The sequence below is a fragment of the Heterocephalus glaber genome, unplaced genomic scaffold (genome assembly GCF_053883595.1).
Source record: "Heterocephalus glaber isolate CG9 unplaced genomic scaffold, H.glaber_assembly_v1.0 deba00000546, whole genome shotgun sequence".
Lineage (NCBI taxonomy): Eukaryota > Metazoa > Chordata > Mammalia > Rodentia > Bathyergidae > Heterocephalus > Heterocephalus glaber.
In genome coordinates, this window is record NW_028258147.1 from 40205135 (window position 1) to 40223208 (window position 18074).

Consider the following 18074-nt stretch of genomic DNA (forward strand, 5'->3'; position numbering starts at 1 on the left):
AAGCATGTGCTTAAATTCTATCCTTGAGCACCAAAAGCAAATAAACAAATCCCTCCTTATTTCAATATTTTTACTTGTAAATTAATTAAAATTATATTAATTAAGCCAAGAGTGGTGGCACATTCCTGTTATCCCAGCACTCAGGACGCAGAGGCAGGAGGATCGCCACGAGTTCGAAGTTAGCCTGAGTTACATAGTGGGTTCAGGGCCAGCCTGAACTACAAAAAAAAAAAGACCCTGTCTTGAAAAAACAAAAAACCCCTATATTAATTAAATATGTAACTCAAAAGTTAATCAGGAGGGGCCGGGGATTTAGCTTAGTGGTTTTGCCACCTGCTGCGCAAGCACAAGGATCCGAGTTCGATCCTTGGTACCAAAAAAAAAAAAAAAAAAAGTTAATCAGGAGTAAATTTATTAAAAGAAATTAGTTTCTTTTCAGTTTGGTTAATACTCAAGGCACCTTTGGCTTAAGGTTTTTTGGATTGTAGAGTCATAATCAATGCTTAAATGAAGATTTCAATGTAAATAAAATAGGTCTTTTTTTTTCAGACAAGATTCTCGCTATGTACCCTAGGGTGGCCTTGAACTCACTGCAATCATCCTGCCTCAGCTTCCCAAGTGCTGGGATTACAGGCATGTGCCACCACTCCCAGAAAGGTCGTTCATTTTAAAAACAGATATGCCCTGCATAATATCAGAGTGTAAGATAACAGATGCAGAAAGCTTTCTATTTCAAAGGCAGAATAAATAATTCAAACACAAGTTAAGCTTACCATCTGTATTAATTATGCCTAAAGATTTTTTTTTTTTGGTACCGGGGATCGAACTTGGGTCCTTGCGCTTGCACAACAGGCGGCGAAACCACTGAGCTAAATCCCTGGCCCACTTAGCTTTATTTTTTTAAAAACTGAAAAACAAAAACAGTATCCATGCTTAGGCCCCATCCCAGAACAATTAAATCAGAATCTTTAAGAAGGGGGCCCAGAAATTAGTATTTTTTAAAAAGTCATACTGCTTCAGAGAAGTACTGCAGAAATTTGTCAAACCAATGCATTCTGGTTGAGTGGAATACTACACAAGATACACAGCAATTTGACTTCAGGTAATTTATGTCCTTCCAAAATTTCTAGAGGATTGATATTAGCTTTGGAATATTTTGATCAAATTTATTAGTAGTATATACTTCTATATTGTTTAATTCTTTACAATCAGCATATATTATCTCGGATAAAAGATAAAAACATTCAATAATTACATTCCATAAGAGTCAAAGGTAAAATCATCAGTCTAAAATCTATCCAGAAGAAATAAACTGTACTGAATTACATAAAGAGACCATAAACTACCATATTTACTTTCCTTTTAAAAAATAAGACAAAGACTAATTTCCTCAAACTTCCAGGAATGCCAGGGCTGCTAGGAGAGCTATAAGAACACAAAATTTGGAGTGTGGTGGTGTACGCCTATAATACCAGCACTCAGGAGGCTGAGGCAGGAGCATCACTGTGAGGCCAGGGGCTACATACTGAGTTCAAGGTCAACCTGAACTGCATAATGAGACCCGATCTCAAAAAAAAAAGAGAATTTAAGATTTATTGTCTCCTACAGATTGCTACTGGAATGAAGATGATAGAATTTTACTTTCTTAAATCCTCAGAAATTCCTCCCAGGGAATTATTATTCTGCCAAGATGTCCAAGAAGTTTCCACTAAATGTGTCTGCCAGACAGTCAAGAACAGTCTTGCAATGCTATTAATAATCGTCAGAACCTGGAAATGGCCTACATGTAGAACAATAGAATACTGGTTAAATTAATTTGACACATTCATAAGAGAAGTTACCATAGGACAATAATCAGAAGTATTAAAAATAATGACATGTGAAAATGCTCAGGATATATATGTTAATACGGGGATGCAAATACATCTTTGTTTCAATGTATGTACACAGACATGGAAGGAAACACACCAAAGAGAGAAACTGCAGGCGGGGGTTTTAGCCCAGTGGGAGAGTGCCTGCCTAGCATGCACAAGGCACTGGTTTGATCCTTAGCACACCAGGGGGTGGTACGACCACACATCCGTACTTCTAGGTTCAGGGATCAAAGACAATCTTTAACTTTCTCATTTAGTTTTCTTTCCTTTCAAAATGTTCTAAGATAAAAATACTAACTTCTAAATCCAAAAAACAGAAATTGTTATTCTTTAAAACACTTGCATTTTGACCCTCCTTTTTAATCTCCCATTTCTAAACAAATGTAATTAATAAGGTTAATAGCTTGCTGCACAGAAAGTCAGATCTTGAGAAGCATAATGAAAGATGTCTGTATAGAGATGCAAAAAAAATAAACTTTAAAAGAAAAAAAGGACAAAGAAATGGATGAGGTGAGACAAAAATCTTAAGAGAGTTCAGGATCAACTTGTATGAACACCTAAAGGAGAAAGCCATTCCCAATCTGAGAGTAGCTCTGGGTGGAAAACAAATTATACATACATACATACATATGTATAGCTGGGCATGGTGGCACACACCTGTAATCCCAGCAGTCTGGGAGCCTAAGGCAAGAGGATCACAAGTTTAAACCCAGCCTGGGCAACTTAGCAATTTAATGAGACCATTTCAAAATAAAAAATAGAAGAGCTAGGTGAGGTGGCACGAGCCTCTTATCCCAGCACTCAGGAGGCTGAGGCAGGAGGATCACTCTGAGTACAAGGCCAGACTGTGCTACTTAGTGAGTTCAAGGCCAGCCTGAGACCCTGTCTCAAAAAACAGACCAAAAAAAAAAGGAAAAAAAAAAAAGAAAAAAGGTCTGGGGATATAGTTCAGGGCAAAGACTCTGGGTTACAATCCCAAGTACCACAATAAATAAATTTAAAAAGTGGATACCACAGTCGCACTTGAGGTCAGCCCAGAGGGCAGCTGCTATAGAAAATTAATATCTTGAGTTACAAATTACTTTACCAACCAGTCTGCAGAGCTACTTTACCACCCAAGTGATTTAAGTAAGACTGATGATAAGCTATTATAAAACAAGGCACTGGCAGTATAGTTCAGTGGCAGAGTGCTTGCCTCACATACAGTAAGCCTTGGGTTTGATCCCCAGCACCAAAAAATAATAATAATAACAAACTAAAAATAAGTAAAAAGTAAAAGCAAATTCATTTTATTCCTATGTCTTTTTTTAAATTATTTTTGGTTTTGGCGATACGGTCTTGCTATGTAGTTCAGGCTAGCCTCGAACTCACTACATAGCCCAGGATGGCCCTGAACTTGAACTTGCAGCAATCCTACTGCCTTAGCCTCCCAAGTGCTATGGTTACAGATGTGTGCCACCATATCTGGCTCTAAGTCTGTTTTTAAAAATTCCTTGGAACAGCCAGGCATGGTGGCACATGCCTGTAATCCCAGCACTCAGGAGGCTGAGGCAGGAGGATTGCTGCAAGTTCAAGACCAGCCTGGGCTACATAGTGAGTTCAGGGCCAGCCTGAACTATGAAGGGAGACCCTGCCTCAAAACAACAACAACAACAAAAATTCCTTGGAACATAACCAGAAACTGAAAGTGAGGCACATCGGTTTTAAGAAGGAGATCAACTAAGAAGGCTACTTCACCTGTGTTTCCTTTTTCATCTTCTCGAATGTGCAGGTCCTTCATGGAGGTCTCCAATTCTAGAAGATCTCTTAGGTCCTCCTTGTATACTTCTATATAGGATACTTTTATATTAAAGTCACTGCTAGGATTTTCAGAGATGTTTTGAAATATTTCTTGGATCGCTCGAGGAATGATACCCTTTTGACCCTCCACAATTGAAGCTGAAAATTTAGAAAAGGAAAACACATCTGGAACTTGAAATATAAGAAAAGCTACAACTCAAAATTTGTACTTACTAAACTTCTCTTCTTATCTTTCTCTCTTATTATTATTTCTCTAAAATTCACAGGAAATGTTCACAAGCATTCTCTTACTCCGAATTCATGCACTGATTCAGCAAATATTCTGTGACCAAAGAGCAACTGATAAATGATAAGAGAATTATGTGGTACATTAAGAAGCAGTCAGTATGTTTGGAAAGAAAAGAAGGGTAGGTTAAAGGGACTGGGAGTGTGACTATATGGTAGGTGGGAAGTGCTCCCAACTATAAAAGGAAGGTCATAGATATCACTGAGAAGCTGACATTTGAAGAAGGACTTAAAAAGAGAAGCACAGGGGTCACTGAGAAGGCATTATACAGGTGAGATCCAAAAGCAAGGAGGTCAGTGTGGCCAGAACAAAGGGAACAAGGGCAGGAGATGAAGACAGAGGTGACACAAGCCAGAACACAGAGGTCCTGAAAACTCTTGAATTTTATTTACTGCAGTGAGAGCCACTGGAATGGGGCAGGACTTACATTTACCTGAGATTTTAAAAAGAACACTCTGCTTGCTATATTTCACTGGGTAGAAAGAGGCCACTTAGGAGGCTAATGTAGAATCTGGGAGTCAAAGAGGTTGGGGTGGTCAAGATGGTGGCTCACAGCAGGATGACAACTGGATTCTGGATTTATGCTGAAGAGGGAGCCATTAAGATCTCCTGACTGAGGGCAGGTTTGTCTATGTCACATTAACAATACTGCAGTTCATTTCCAGAGAACTGGGTGCTTGGCCAGTTACACTGTACCCTCCACTCCCTAAATTAATGGAGGTGGTCAGATCCTGGGACAGAGGCAAAGGCCTAGTGTTAGTTATGCCCAGAGAACATCACTGAAAGCACACACTAAAGAGAGCTCCAAACTAGCAACAAAGACATTCACCTGTAATCAACCAACAACTCCCAAGGCATATGCGCACACACACACACAGACCAGAAAACAAAAATGCCTCCAAAATTTCCCAACTCCCCCAAAGCTGATCCACGGGGCGTCAGTGGGGAGGAATTCAAGCTAAACAGCTGAATTATATGAAACAATAAAACACACAAAGAAAACAGATCGCTAAGGTACTCATAGACAATAAACACAACAATCACAGAACTTACAGAACATACTAATAAGTTATCTGAGCTGGGTGTAGTGGCACACATCGGTAATCCCAGCACTTAGGAAGCTGAGACAGGATGATCACCACAGGTTCAAGACCAGCCTGGCCTACATGGTAAGAGTTGAAGCCCAGCCTGAAATATATACCAAACCACTGTTTAAAAAAAAAAAAGCTAACTTAGAATAATACAAAACATGAATAATCACATTAGCAAAGAATTAAGAGTTTGTGAAAGGGTATAAAGCAAATCCCAGAGATCTAAAATTCTGTTGGAAGTGTGGGCAGCAGAAGTGACCAGTGTGAAGACAGTGAGGGAACTAGAAGATAAGGCTGCTGTCAGTGACTCTGAATAATATTCACAGACTCCTTAAGAACAACAAGAGAACATGGAAAATAGATCCAACAGCTTCTAGATGAAACACAGAAGACTAATCTAAGATTGAATAAAACTAGTGAAAAATCAGAAGACAACACAAACAGCATAAAAAACTTCTTTACAAAAACCTTTCCAACTATAGGGAAAGAATTTACCATACAGGTATGTGAGGATATAGAACCAAATAGCCAAGCTCAGAAAAGAGCTTTTCCAACACATCACAGTCAAAATTCCAAGTCCACTATAAAAGTTGAATCTTAAAAGTTGTTAAAGGGCTGGGGATTTAGCTCAGTGGTGCTGCCGCCTAACTTGCAAGCGCAAGGTCTCGAGTTCGATCCCCAGTCCCCCCCAAAAAAAGCTATTAGAGAAAAGCAATGCATCACTTATAAAAGTAAACTGATTAGGGTTACAGCAAACTTCTCACCACAAACCTCAAAGAACAGAAGAGCCTGGAATGAAGTGTTTCAAATCCTAAAAGAAAACAACTTCCAACCCAGCTTGATATAGTCTGCAAAACTGTCTTTCATAATTGATAGAGAAATAGAGTTTTCCTATGACAAAGAGCACCTTAAAAAATCATAATCACCACTCCAAAAAATTCTCAAGGATACACGAGAAAAAGACAATAAAGCAAAGGATGCCAAAACATCTAATGGAATGAATACATCAGGTAGGGTGAACAGTTCAGCAGAAGCAGGGAGAAAAAGGAATCAGCAACAGGAAAATAAAGCAATGATAGGAATAAGTCAGCATCTTTAACTGATGTAAATGGACTCCCCAATCAAAAGAAACAGATTGGCAGACAGGATCAAAAAACAAAACCCAGGGTTGGGGATTTAGCTCAGTGGTGCCGCCATCTGCCTTGCAAGCGGAAAGTCCCGAGTTCAATCTCCTGTACCAAAAAAACCCAGCTGTGCATAGTGGGGCATGACTGTAATCCTAGCATTCTAGAGGCTGAGGCAAGAGGATCACCGTGAGTTTGAGGCCAGTCTGGGCTACAATAGCAAGTTCAAGGCCAGCCTGCACTACAAAGCAAGACCCTGTCTCAAAAAACAAAACAAAGAAAGAAAACCCAACAGTATGCTGTATAATAGAGACGCATTTAATCCAAAAAGGAATTCATACACTAAAATATCAAAGAATGGAAAACAATATTCCATGCATTGGGAACCTGAAAACAAACAACTTATCCTATTTTCAGACAAAGTGGACTTCAAGCTAAAACTGATCAAAAGAGGCAAAGAAGGTCACCACATATTGGTTAAGGTAACAATTCAACAAGAAGAGATCGCAATTATAAATATATGTGCACCAAACACAGGCAAATAAAACATAAAGCAAACACTACTGGACATAAAAGAAGAGATAAACATCAACACAATTACAGTGAGGGTCTTCGATGCCCCAATACCACAAATAGATTAACTAGACAAAAACATCAACAAAGATCGATCCCCAGTACCAAAAGAAAAAGAAAAAAATCAACAAAGAAATAGCACAGTCAAACCACACCTTGGAACAAATGGACTTAATAAATATCTACAGAGTGTTCTACCTAACAACAACAAAATAAATATTCTTATAAGTAGCACACAAAACTTTCTCCAAAATAGACCGCATATAGGCTGGGGATTTAGCTCAGTGGTGCCGCCGCCTGCCTCGCAAGCGCAAGCGCAAGGTCCTGAATTCGATCCCCAGTACCGCAAACAAACAAAATAGACCATATAATATCCCAGTGATGGCGAACTTATGGCATATGTGCTGCAGTGGGCTGTTTGCATCACCGAAAGCTCTAAAAGTTTCGCCATCCCTATACTAGCCCATTAAACAGATTTAAATAAATACAAAAGAATTAAAATTATCCCATATATATTATCAGATCATAGTACAATGAGACTAGAATCAAAAGCAAAGAAACTACAAGGACTATGTAAATACATAGAGGTCAAATAATATACTTGCCAGGCATGGTGGTGCATACCTGTAATTCCAGCTTGGAAGCTCAGGAGAGTGAGGCAAAAGGATCACCATGAGTTCAAGGCTGGTCTGGGCTACAAACCATATTTCTCCAAAAATAAGAATGGATCTTATGTTAATTTTTGCTCCAAAAAAATCAACAGAGGTCATTTTCAGAGGAGGCCTTATTTTTTCATGCACAACAATATACATTTATTCATGTACAAAAATCTACATTTATTCAAATACAGTCATGTCCTCTACTTCTGGAACATCACCCTAACTCTCCGAACCTCAAATTCCGGCCTGAATTTCTTGTGACTCCATTTCCTATAGAACCACAGATCCCAATCTCATGTCTAGCAATAGCACTCTCCTTAAATGGGCAGTTTCTGTCCATATAGCCTGCTTGTAGTCCACTGGCAACAGAGCTGCCAGTGATTTTATCCCATGACCCAAGGCATGACCTCTTGCAGGCTGGCTTCACAAAGCCTCCGTTAAGTCAAGCGTTAACTGAAGACTTACAGGGCAGGAGTGGCAGCAACAACGATGACAGTTAGGGATGAGAATGACGGTCCACACAAAAGCAATGAAAAACTGCAGGCAACAAAGTTCAGAAGATGTTTGTTTCACGTGGGCGCATTAATATGCTCATTACAACGCATGATGTATTGAATTATGAAAATTCATATTAGACACAACCGTGTCTGTCCATTATCGAGTATACACATTACCTGTGCATTGTGTCTGTACTCCAGTTGTACGATTGGTGAGTCTTAAGTTCACCTGTTTACACAGGCACTTACCTTTCATCCAAAGGTGCCCGTTTGGGTATTTACAAATATTTATTTATATTTAATGATATATTATTATATTATATTATAATTCAATACATCCATCATGAATTGCAACAGACATACTAAATGTGTCCATGTGGCTGACGATCTTAACCAGGACTTATTTTGGGGGTAGCACTTATATTATGAGCACCCTGAAAAATCATGCTAAGGCTTACTTTCTAGTTAGGTCTTAGTTTTGGAGAAATATAGTAGTGAGCTCAGGACCAACATGAATTATACAGAGAGACCTTGTCTCAACACAAAACAAACAAAAAAAATACACTTACAAGCCGGGGATTTAGCTCAGTGGTTCCGGCGCGTGCCATGCAAGCGAAAGGTCCTGAGTTCGATCCCTGGTACCAAAAACAAAACAAACAACAACAACAAAAAAATACACTTATAAATAATAAACGGGTCACAGAAGAAAAAATGGAAGAAATTAGTTCTGATATCAAACAATATGCCATAAAACATACCAGAACCTACGGAACACAATGAAAGCAGTCATAAGAAGGAAATTTATAGCTGTGAATGCCCACATCAGAAAAACAGAACAAGCTCAAATAAATAACCTAATGATACACTTCAAGGTAGAAAAACAAGAACAATCCAAATCCAAAACTAGTACAAGGAAGGAAATTATAAAGATCAGAACAGGAAATTAATGAAATTGAGACTTAAAAAGAACATTAAAAATCAATGAATCAGAGCTGCTGCTTCTAAAGAATGAACAAAATAGACAAACCCTTAGACAATCTTATCACAAAAAGGAAAGAAAAGACCTATGTCGATGCAACTAGAAATAAAAAATGTGAGGGCCGGGGATTTAGCTCAGTGGTGTCACCGCCTGCCTCGCAAGTGCAAGGTCCTGAGTTCGATCCCCAGTACCAAAATAAAAAAAGAAATAAAAAAGGTGAAATCACAACAGGCACCACCGAAGATTCAGATTATCAGTAACTAGTCTGAAAAGCTGTACTCCAATAAACTGGATAATCCCAAAGAAACTGATAGCTTCCTAGATATATATGAATTACCAAAACTGAATCAAGAAGATTAAAAAACTCTGACCAATCTAATAACAGGCAATGAAATTGAGGTAGTAATAAAAACCCTATCAGTTGGGTGTGGTGGCACATGCCTGTGATCCCAGCACTCAGGAGGCTGAGGCAGGATGACTGCCACATGTTCGAGGCCAGCGTGGACTACACAGTGAGACCTTGTCTGAAAAAACTAAATATAAATATATACGTATAAATATATATATGTAAGTATATAAAACCGACAAACTAAGAAAAGGCCAGGACTCAAAGGATTCACTACTGAATTCCACAATAATTTCAGGGAAGATCTAACACTAATACTCTTCAAACTCTTTAATGAAACTGAAAAGGAAAAAGAAGTGACAAACTCACTCCTGGAAGCTAGCAATACCTTCACTCCAAAGCCAGACAAGGACTCAACCAAAAAAGAGAATTATAGCTCAATCTCTAATGAATATAGATGCAAAGATCCTCATTAAGATACTGGCAAACAGAGTATAGGAAATCATTAAAAGTATCATACATCATGACCAAGTAGGCTTCATACCAGGGATACAAGGATGGTTTAATATATGCAAATCACTAAGTGTATTATATCACAGAAACAGAAGCAAAGGCAAAAATCACACGATCAGGACAGGGTTGTAGCTCAGTGGTGCTACGCCTGCCTGGCAAGCGCAAGGTCCTGAGTTCCATCTCTGGTACCAAAAAAAAAAAAAAAAAATCACACGATCATCTCAACAGGTGCAGTTTTTAAAAAGCCTTTGACAAAAATCTAACATCCATTCATGATTACAAAAAAAATGAAGGGCTGGGGATTTGGCTCAGTGATTCCGCTGCCTGCCTCGCAAGCGCATGGACCCGAGTTCATTTCCTGGTACCGAAAAAAAAAATGAGAGAAATAGGTATAGAAGGACTTTACCTCAATTTCATAAAGCCATTTTTGATGAACTCACTGCCGACATCATATTGAATGGTGAAAAGCTGAAAGCTTTCCTTCTAAAATCGAGAACAAGAAGGGCCGGGGATTTAGCTCAGTGGTTCTGCTGCCTGCCTCGCAAGCACAAGGTTCTGAGTTTGATCCCTGGTACCAAAAGAAAGAAATGAAGTTCCAATGCATGCTACAATATGCTAAGTGAGAGAAGACATAGAAAGTCAAATATTATATAATTCTGTAAAATATCTAGAAAAGTCAGTTTCATAGATAGAAAGTAAATTAGAGATTACAAGGGGCTGGGAGTTATTGTCTAATGGGTACAGAGCTTCTGCTTGGGACAATAATGATTTTTGGAAAAAGTGGGGATTATTTCATTATTATTGTTAATGTATTTGATGCCACAGAATTATACACTTAAAAGTACAAGGTAAGACAGGTGTGGTGGTGCACATCTGCGATTCCAACACTCTGGAAAGCTGAGGGAAAAGGATCAAAAGTTCAAGCCCACACTGGATAGTTTGGCAAAACCCTGTCTCAAAATAAAAAATAAGCTCTGGGTGAAGGCTCTGGGTTCAATCCCAAATACTGGGGAAAAAAGTGCCAGTTAAACGGTAAATTTGGCTGGGGAATATAGCTCTGGTGCCACAGCTGCCTGGCGAGCACAAGGTCCTGCGTTTGATTCCCGGTACTGGAAATGGTAAATTTAAGGTTATGCAAATTTATATTTACATATAACCATGATTTTTAAAATAGTAACAACAAAATGTACAAGATAAAATTTGTGTATAAGGTAAAATTTTAAATAAATAGAGAATAGGGCCGGGGATTTAGCTCAGTGGTTCCGCCGCTTACCTCACAAGCGGAAGGTCCCAAATTCGATCCCCGGTACCAAAAAAAAAATAAGAGACGGATAAACTGAGATTTTAGACTAAGTTACAATAAGTCAGGTTAGAAAATCTGCGCACCATTTTTACCATTGTTGTATGACAAATACATTCATAGTAATATTGGCTTATAAATGAACCTTTAAAACAACTTCTTCCAAGTAGATTATAGAAGCTTGTATTTTTGGCAAAGACTGTTCTGAAGATCTGAACCTTTATGAACTTAGATGGTTGTCTGTCACCTAGTTTGCTTGGTTTTTTTGTACCCACAATCGAATTCAGGGCCTCGCCTTGTGCTTTCTAGGCAGGCACTGTACCGCTGAGCTGCATTGTTTTGTTTTGTTTTCCCCTGGTATTGGAGATCAAACTCCAGACTTTGCACTTGCCAGGCAGGCGCAGGTCCACTGAGCTACATCCCTGGTGCGTGTCACCTAATTTAAGATGCAAGACTGTCATCACGTGGGGAGTAAAGGAAATGGCATGTTTTTCCAATACAAAGGATACACTGAAGATTTCTTTTTAAAAGCTTCCAGGAATTAGCCAAAAGAAAATGAACGTTTTTCAAACTACAGAATAAGTAAACAATCCATATTATCCAGAATATATGACCTACCAGAAATAGCTCCTTTAATCTTCTACTTCAACAGAAAACAAAGCACAATAGTTTAAAACATTTAAAAAGCTAAATTTCAAATATTTATATTAAAACTTAAATATGTATTTTGGTAACCTAAATATCATATAAGCAATATTGGTCTCATATTCCTAAAATACACTATTTCAGAGAAAAAACTTATAAATTTTGATAGTTCAACAGCCATCATCAGCCATTACATATTATTAAAATGGTATATAAATCTGGGCCCATGCTGGGAGTGGTAATGCAGGCCTGTAATCCCAGCACTCAGGGGCGGAGGTAGGATGACTGATGGACATCCAAGCCCGGCTGAGGCCACAGATTGAGTCCAAGGCCAGCATGGAATACACAGTGAGACTTGTCTCAAAAGAGCATCAAAAAAGGAAAAATTAGTTTGTGCTCATGGCCTCTAGTAAAAGTCAAAATACCTAAAAATACCTATTAAGGAAGAAAAGGTCCAAAGGGGTAGGGGTAGTGGGAGGGGCAGGGGAAAGGAAAGAAGGGAAAGGAAAAATGATGAGAAATGGAAAAAATTGAAATAAAGTCTTTGTAAATAGAGGGGGTGAAGGGAGGGCTAGGAATGGGGAAAAACTAAGAACCAAGATGCATTATGTAAAGGTACAATTCCCAGTGAGAAATGTAATTGTGTTGTCTACCTACAATGTACCAATAAAGGAATTTAACAGAAAAATAAAATAAAATAAAAAATACAAATACCTATTAAAAAGTTACCAAATTCTGAATATTTTGTAACTTCTATTACCATAAAGCCAGGCATGGTGGCACATGCCTGTAATCCTGGCACTTTGCGGGGGCTGAGGTAGGAGGATCTCAAGTTTGAGCCCAGTCTGGGTAACTCTAAACTTAGTGAGACCATCTCCCAAAATAATAATACTCATTACGTTAATCTTGAATAAAATCTTCCTTCATGTAAAAGAAAAAAAGTTTGCTTTTAGCAGAAAAAAAACAAGTATGGGAGGGTGGCTCAGTGATAGTGTTTGCATAGTGCCCAAAGAAGAAGAAAGGAAGAAATCAATATAGTAAACCATCTCCACAGGGGTCTTGGCTTTCAGTCTCCCGCTCCTTCAGCCACCTAATTCACCATCTTTTCCTCTCTCCATTGCTAGAGCTCCTCATTTAGAAAGAAGACTGAGACAAATGGTTACCAAAGTTCCCACCAGCTCTACAGGAAATCCCATGGCTCTACGTTTCCAAACTATTACTACAATTAGGAGAAATTACATCTTAAAATCAAATACAAATATGGCAAGAAAAAAAAAGACACTAAACTACAAAATAAATTTCTCCTATTGCCTCTAAACTCTGGTTGCAAGACCCTTAGTATTTGTAACTGGCTAGATAAAGGATGCAAAATATGATCATGTCAACTCATTTAGATCTATTTTAAATTCTGTTCAAAATAACAAGGACTGAAAATTGAATATTGTCTTAAACTTCTTCCCTCAAGAAAAAAATCATAAATTAGATTATTTAATAAAATTTCAATATTTTTTTCTTGGTACTCAGGTCCTTGTGCTTGAGGGGCAGGCGGTGGAACAACTGAGCTACATCTCCGGCCCTGAAATTTCAATATTTAAAAACAAGTCTCGGGCAGGGGATGTAGCTCAGTGGCATCCCACCTGCCTGGCAAGCAAGAGTCCACAGTTCAATCCCCAGTATGGGGGCGGGGGGGGTGGTGACGGGAAACGGGACACGGCACTTTCAAAGATAATGATATTACCACCACATTTGATTTATTCATTCTTTCATTATTCAATCAATATGTCAAACAACTACTATGTGTCAAGTACTATATTTTAGCTTCTTTCTAGTGTCTCAAAAGTCCAAGACTATGAGAACCTTACCAACGTGGCCTCCTCCAATGGTGTATGTCTTCCCAGATCCGGTTTGTCCATAGGCAAAAACAGTTGCATTATACCCCTCAATGAGTGACAGCACCAGGGGTTTTATACACGTATTATAAATTTCATCTTGAGTGGAACTTTTGCCAAAAACAAAATCAAAAGTAAAGACTCTATCTCTTCCAATGATAATTTGCTGGGTGTTTGGAATAACTCTCACACAAACTTGATGATTATGAAGAACTTCTTTGCAAAGCAGAGGTCTAACTCTTACAGCAACTTTTACTGGTATTTCCTCCATGGCAGCTTAGATTTTTATTAAATAGATTATCTACTTGATATTCGGTATCAAGTGTGAGAAACATCCACTTTACATAAGAGCTGGACACCTGTATATCAAAATAAAAGACCAATTTCAATTACCAACTTCACTTATCCTAATAAAATTACACAACATTCATCAGACCAGGTTCTTTTCCAGGATAGTATAGTTACAAAGAGTACATATGTCTTATAAATTATATCATTAATTTACTGATGAAATCATATAATGTCTGGATTTGCTTTAAAATAATCAAGGCGGGCTGGGGATTTAGCTCAGTGGTTCCGCCGCCTGCCTCGAAATCGCAAGGACCCGAGTTTGATCCCCAGTACCAAAATAAATAAATAAAATAAAATAAAATAAAATCATCAAGGGACTGGGGCCTTCAGTTGGTAAACTGTGAAGCTCAGTGATAAGTATAGGAGATTCCACTATACCTTAATTTTTATAGTTTCACAATTTATTAATCTAAATATTGAATAATTGAGGAATTAGAAAATTCAAGCAAGGAAATAATTGAGGAATTACATGTGTTAAAAGCAAACATTTCTTGGGGATTTAGCTCAGTGGTTTTGTTGCCTGCTGTGCAAGCGCAAGGACCTGAGTTCGATCCCCAGTTCCAAAAAATAATAATAATTTTTACAAAGCAACCATTTCTACTAGATTTTATACATATTTATTGGTTGGGTTGTTTTTGGTACTCAGAATCGAACTTGGGACCTTGCACTTGCAAGGCAGGCAACTGAATCACTGAGCTAAATCCCCGGCCCGTACAGATACTTATTTAAAAATAGCATCTTCTCTTTGCCACAGAATCTGGAAATAAATCCCTAAAAACAGTTTTAGGAATTTCTATAGGTCAATACACATTTACAACTAAATTTTATATTTTAAATAATCAAAACTAAAATGAAAACTGTTTTACTCCTAAATATTGTGTTGTACTGCTTTCTGAAGATTTCTTAAATTAATATGTTAAAATTTAAACTGGCAACTATACTTACCTTGAAAACCCTGAAAATTTTATGAAGAAAGCAATTCTACTTACAGTAGCATCAAAAAAAGCTTAAGAATAAATTTAACAAAAGATTTATAATTCTCATCTTCTAGAAACTATACAATGTCATTTTTAAAAAGTAAAAGATCTAAATAAATAAAACATTCCTAAATTCATGGATTAGACTGTTTAATATGGTTAAGATATCAACATTCCCCAAAGTGACCTATAGAGTCAATGCTTCTCCTACCAAAATGTCAGCTGACTTCTTTGAAGAAAGGACAAGCTCATTTGAAAGTCCCTAGGGCTGAGGATTGAGCTCAGTGGTTCCGCCACCTGCCTCAAAAGCGCAGGTCTGGAGTTTGAACCCCAGTACCAAAAATAAATAAATAAATAAAGTCCCTAAACAAATCTGAGTGACACAGACTAGCCAAAACAATATTGAAAAATAACAAAGTAGGACTTGCAATTCCCTAATTTCAAAAACAATCAAGAGGAGGCGCAAGGGATATAGCTCAGTGGTACAGTGCCTGCCTGGCAAGCGCAAGGCCTTGAGTTCAATTCCCAGTACCAAAAAAAAAAACAAAAAAACAAATCAAGACAATGTGAGACTAGCATAAGGACAAACATATAATCAACAGAATAGTAATGAAAATCCAGCTGGGCATGGTAGCACATGCCTGTAATCCCAGCACTCCGGGAAGCTGAGATGAGGACTGTCTGGCAATCGAAAGGTCCTGAGTTCAATCCTGGTACCGAAAAAAATAATAATAATAAAAGAATTTTATTACCACAAAAGACACATTCCCATTAATACCCCTCAAAATACTTTCCCTCACTTTGAACACACTATCTCATCGTTCTTGCCAATTTTTGAAGCAGCTCTGGAAGTCCTCTTCTGTGAGTGTCTTTAGTTACATTTCATGGCTGCCTCGATGTGCTGAGTCAATTTAAAACAACCTTTCACAGTAGTTATGATTTGGGTATAGATGTCCTCCAAAGCCTCATGCAGTCAGAGAGCTTTTTCAGAGGTGGCTGAATCTACACTGTGTGATGCTAGGTTGAAGGGCTGGTGACTACTAAACCAGTAACTGATTGTTTTGGCACCACCCTAATCCCTGTAGTCTGGGTAAGATAAAAGGGGCAGAAAGATGCTGTTAAGGTTCCTTTGCTCCCGTTGGTGTTTTTACTACCATATGGGAGCCAAGAACTATTTCTCCTCTGAGACGCCTCTCTGCCTTGGAGCCATCCAAACAGGGATGGAAACCTCTACAAACTGTGAGCTAAATAAACCCTTTCCCTTTTAATTTTCGATGTCAGGTATTTTGTCTCGACAAAGAGAAAAAAGTAACTAAGAGAATGGTTATTCTTACTTTGGACAAGAGCCAGAAGTTGCAAGGTGCCAGAACTGGTGAATAAGGAGATGAGGACTCATTGTAATATTTCTATGAGCCTGCCTTTCCACTGGATGGCATCCAACAGCAGCATTCACAATATTTTTTATCACACCCCATAAAGACACCCAAAAGAGAGGACATTCAGAACTGATTCAGAAAGTGGCAAAAAATGATGGCATAAGTATCTCTGAAATAAGGGGAAGTATTTTGAAGAGGATTACTAGTAATGTGTCATTTACTGTAATAGTTTTAACTTGAACATTCACCGTATATTTTGATCATCCCTTGTACAAAAGTGACGTAGGAGTTCAATCCCCGGTTCTGCAAAAAAAAAAAAAAAAAGTGAAGTGGGACCTCTACTTCCCATGATGTACAAAAGGTCACCCAAAACTGAGCATATCATCATGTTGAGCAAAATAAGCCAGACTCAGAAAGTCAAATATTGCATGTCATCTCTCATATGTGGATTCTTTTAAAAAATTAAAATAATAAAAAGAGAGTGATGACAGGAAAATAAAAGGGAGACTATTAGAGAAGAGGAAGGGGATGAGGGGAGGGGAAAGGGAAAAGGAAGGAAGATAATAGGGGAAATGAAAATAAAGTATATTATATGAATGTACAGATGTACAAAAAGAAACTCAACATTCAGTATAACTAATGTACACTAATAGAAAAGAAGAGAAAAAAAGGAAAAGAGATCATAGACCTAAATATAAGAGCTGAAACTATAAAACTCTTAAAACACAGGACCCTTAAGACTCTATGACCTTGTATTTACAATGGTTTCTTGGATATGACACCAAAAATAAAAGCAACACAGGAATAAAGTAAGACCAACTACACTTCAACAGCATTTATTTAAAACTTTGTTCCCCAAACAATATCCTCAAGAAAGAGAAAAGGCAACTCAGTGAATGGAAGAAAATATTTGCAAGCCTTGTATCTAATAAGGGACTTGTATCATAACATATAAAAAATGACTACAACTCAATAATTTTTAAAAGCAATTTAGAGCCAGGCATGTTGTGCACACTTGTATCCCGAAGCTGAGGCAGAAGGATCAACACAAGTTCAAGACCAGCCTGGGATAAATAGTGAGTTCAAAGCTAGCCTGAACAACATAGAGAGACCCTGTCTCAAAAAACTGAAAATAAATAAAGAAAAAGCAATTTTAAATGGGAAGAAAACGTAGTTCTTCAAAGAAGATACACAAATGGCCAATAAGCACATTCAAAGTTGCTCCACACATCATCAGCTATCATAGATTTCAATCAAAATCACAATGAAGGGGGACCTCAATACCTTGCTATCACAAATAAATCAACCAAACAAAATATCAGCAAAGAAATATCTGAGTTAAACCAAACCTTTGAACAAATGGACTTAACATATCTACAGAGTGTTCCATCAACAATAATAGAATACACATTCCCCGCGGCAGCACCAGGAAGTTTTACAAAATAAACCACCTATTAGCAATTAAAGTATGCTTAAGTAAATCCAAAAGAATCGAAAGTTTACCACACATATTATCAGATCATAATACAATAAAACTACAAATCAATAGCAAAAGAAACCAATAAAATTATGCAAATGTATGGAAATTAAACAATACACTTTTGAATAATGAATGGGTCACAGAAGAAATTAAAGAAATATGACCCCTCCTAAAATTAAATGACAATGTCAGTACAAAATACCAGAACTTATGGAATACAATGAAAGCAGTCCTATGAGAGAAGTTTATAGCTGTGAATGCCCACATCAGAAAAACAGAAGCAGCCCAAATAAATAACCTAATGATGCACGGCA

The 18074-nt window shown here is 37.8% G+C and overlaps 1 protein-coding gene across 12 annotated transcripts in view; it reads right to left on the reverse strand.

Moving 5' to 3' along the window:
- Positions 1–18074, reverse strand: part of Kif27 (kinesin family member 27) — a 145432-nt gene that overhangs the window by 118199 nt on the left and 9159 nt on the right. For 5 of the 12 annotated variants that reach the window (XM_087204772.1, XM_087204767.1, XM_087204769.1 and 2 more), the window contains exons 2-5: positions 16529–16583; positions 15546–15614; positions 13550–13935; positions 3612–3812 (exon numbers count right to left, since the gene is read on the reverse strand). In XM_087204772.1, coding sequence (XP_087060898.1) covers positions 3612–3812; positions 13550–13847 — 499 coding nt within the window. In that variant the 5' untranslated portion in view covers positions 13848–13935; positions 15546–15614; positions 16529–16583. Of the gene's footprint in view, positions 1–773; positions 3565–3611; positions 3813–7372; positions 7458–8473; positions 8540–10148; positions 10311–13549; positions 13936–15545; positions 15615–16528; positions 16584–18074 lie in introns of those variants that run through there. The other 7 variants (XM_087204775.1, XM_087204777.1, XM_087204768.1 and 4 more) reach the window with 5 other exon arrangements.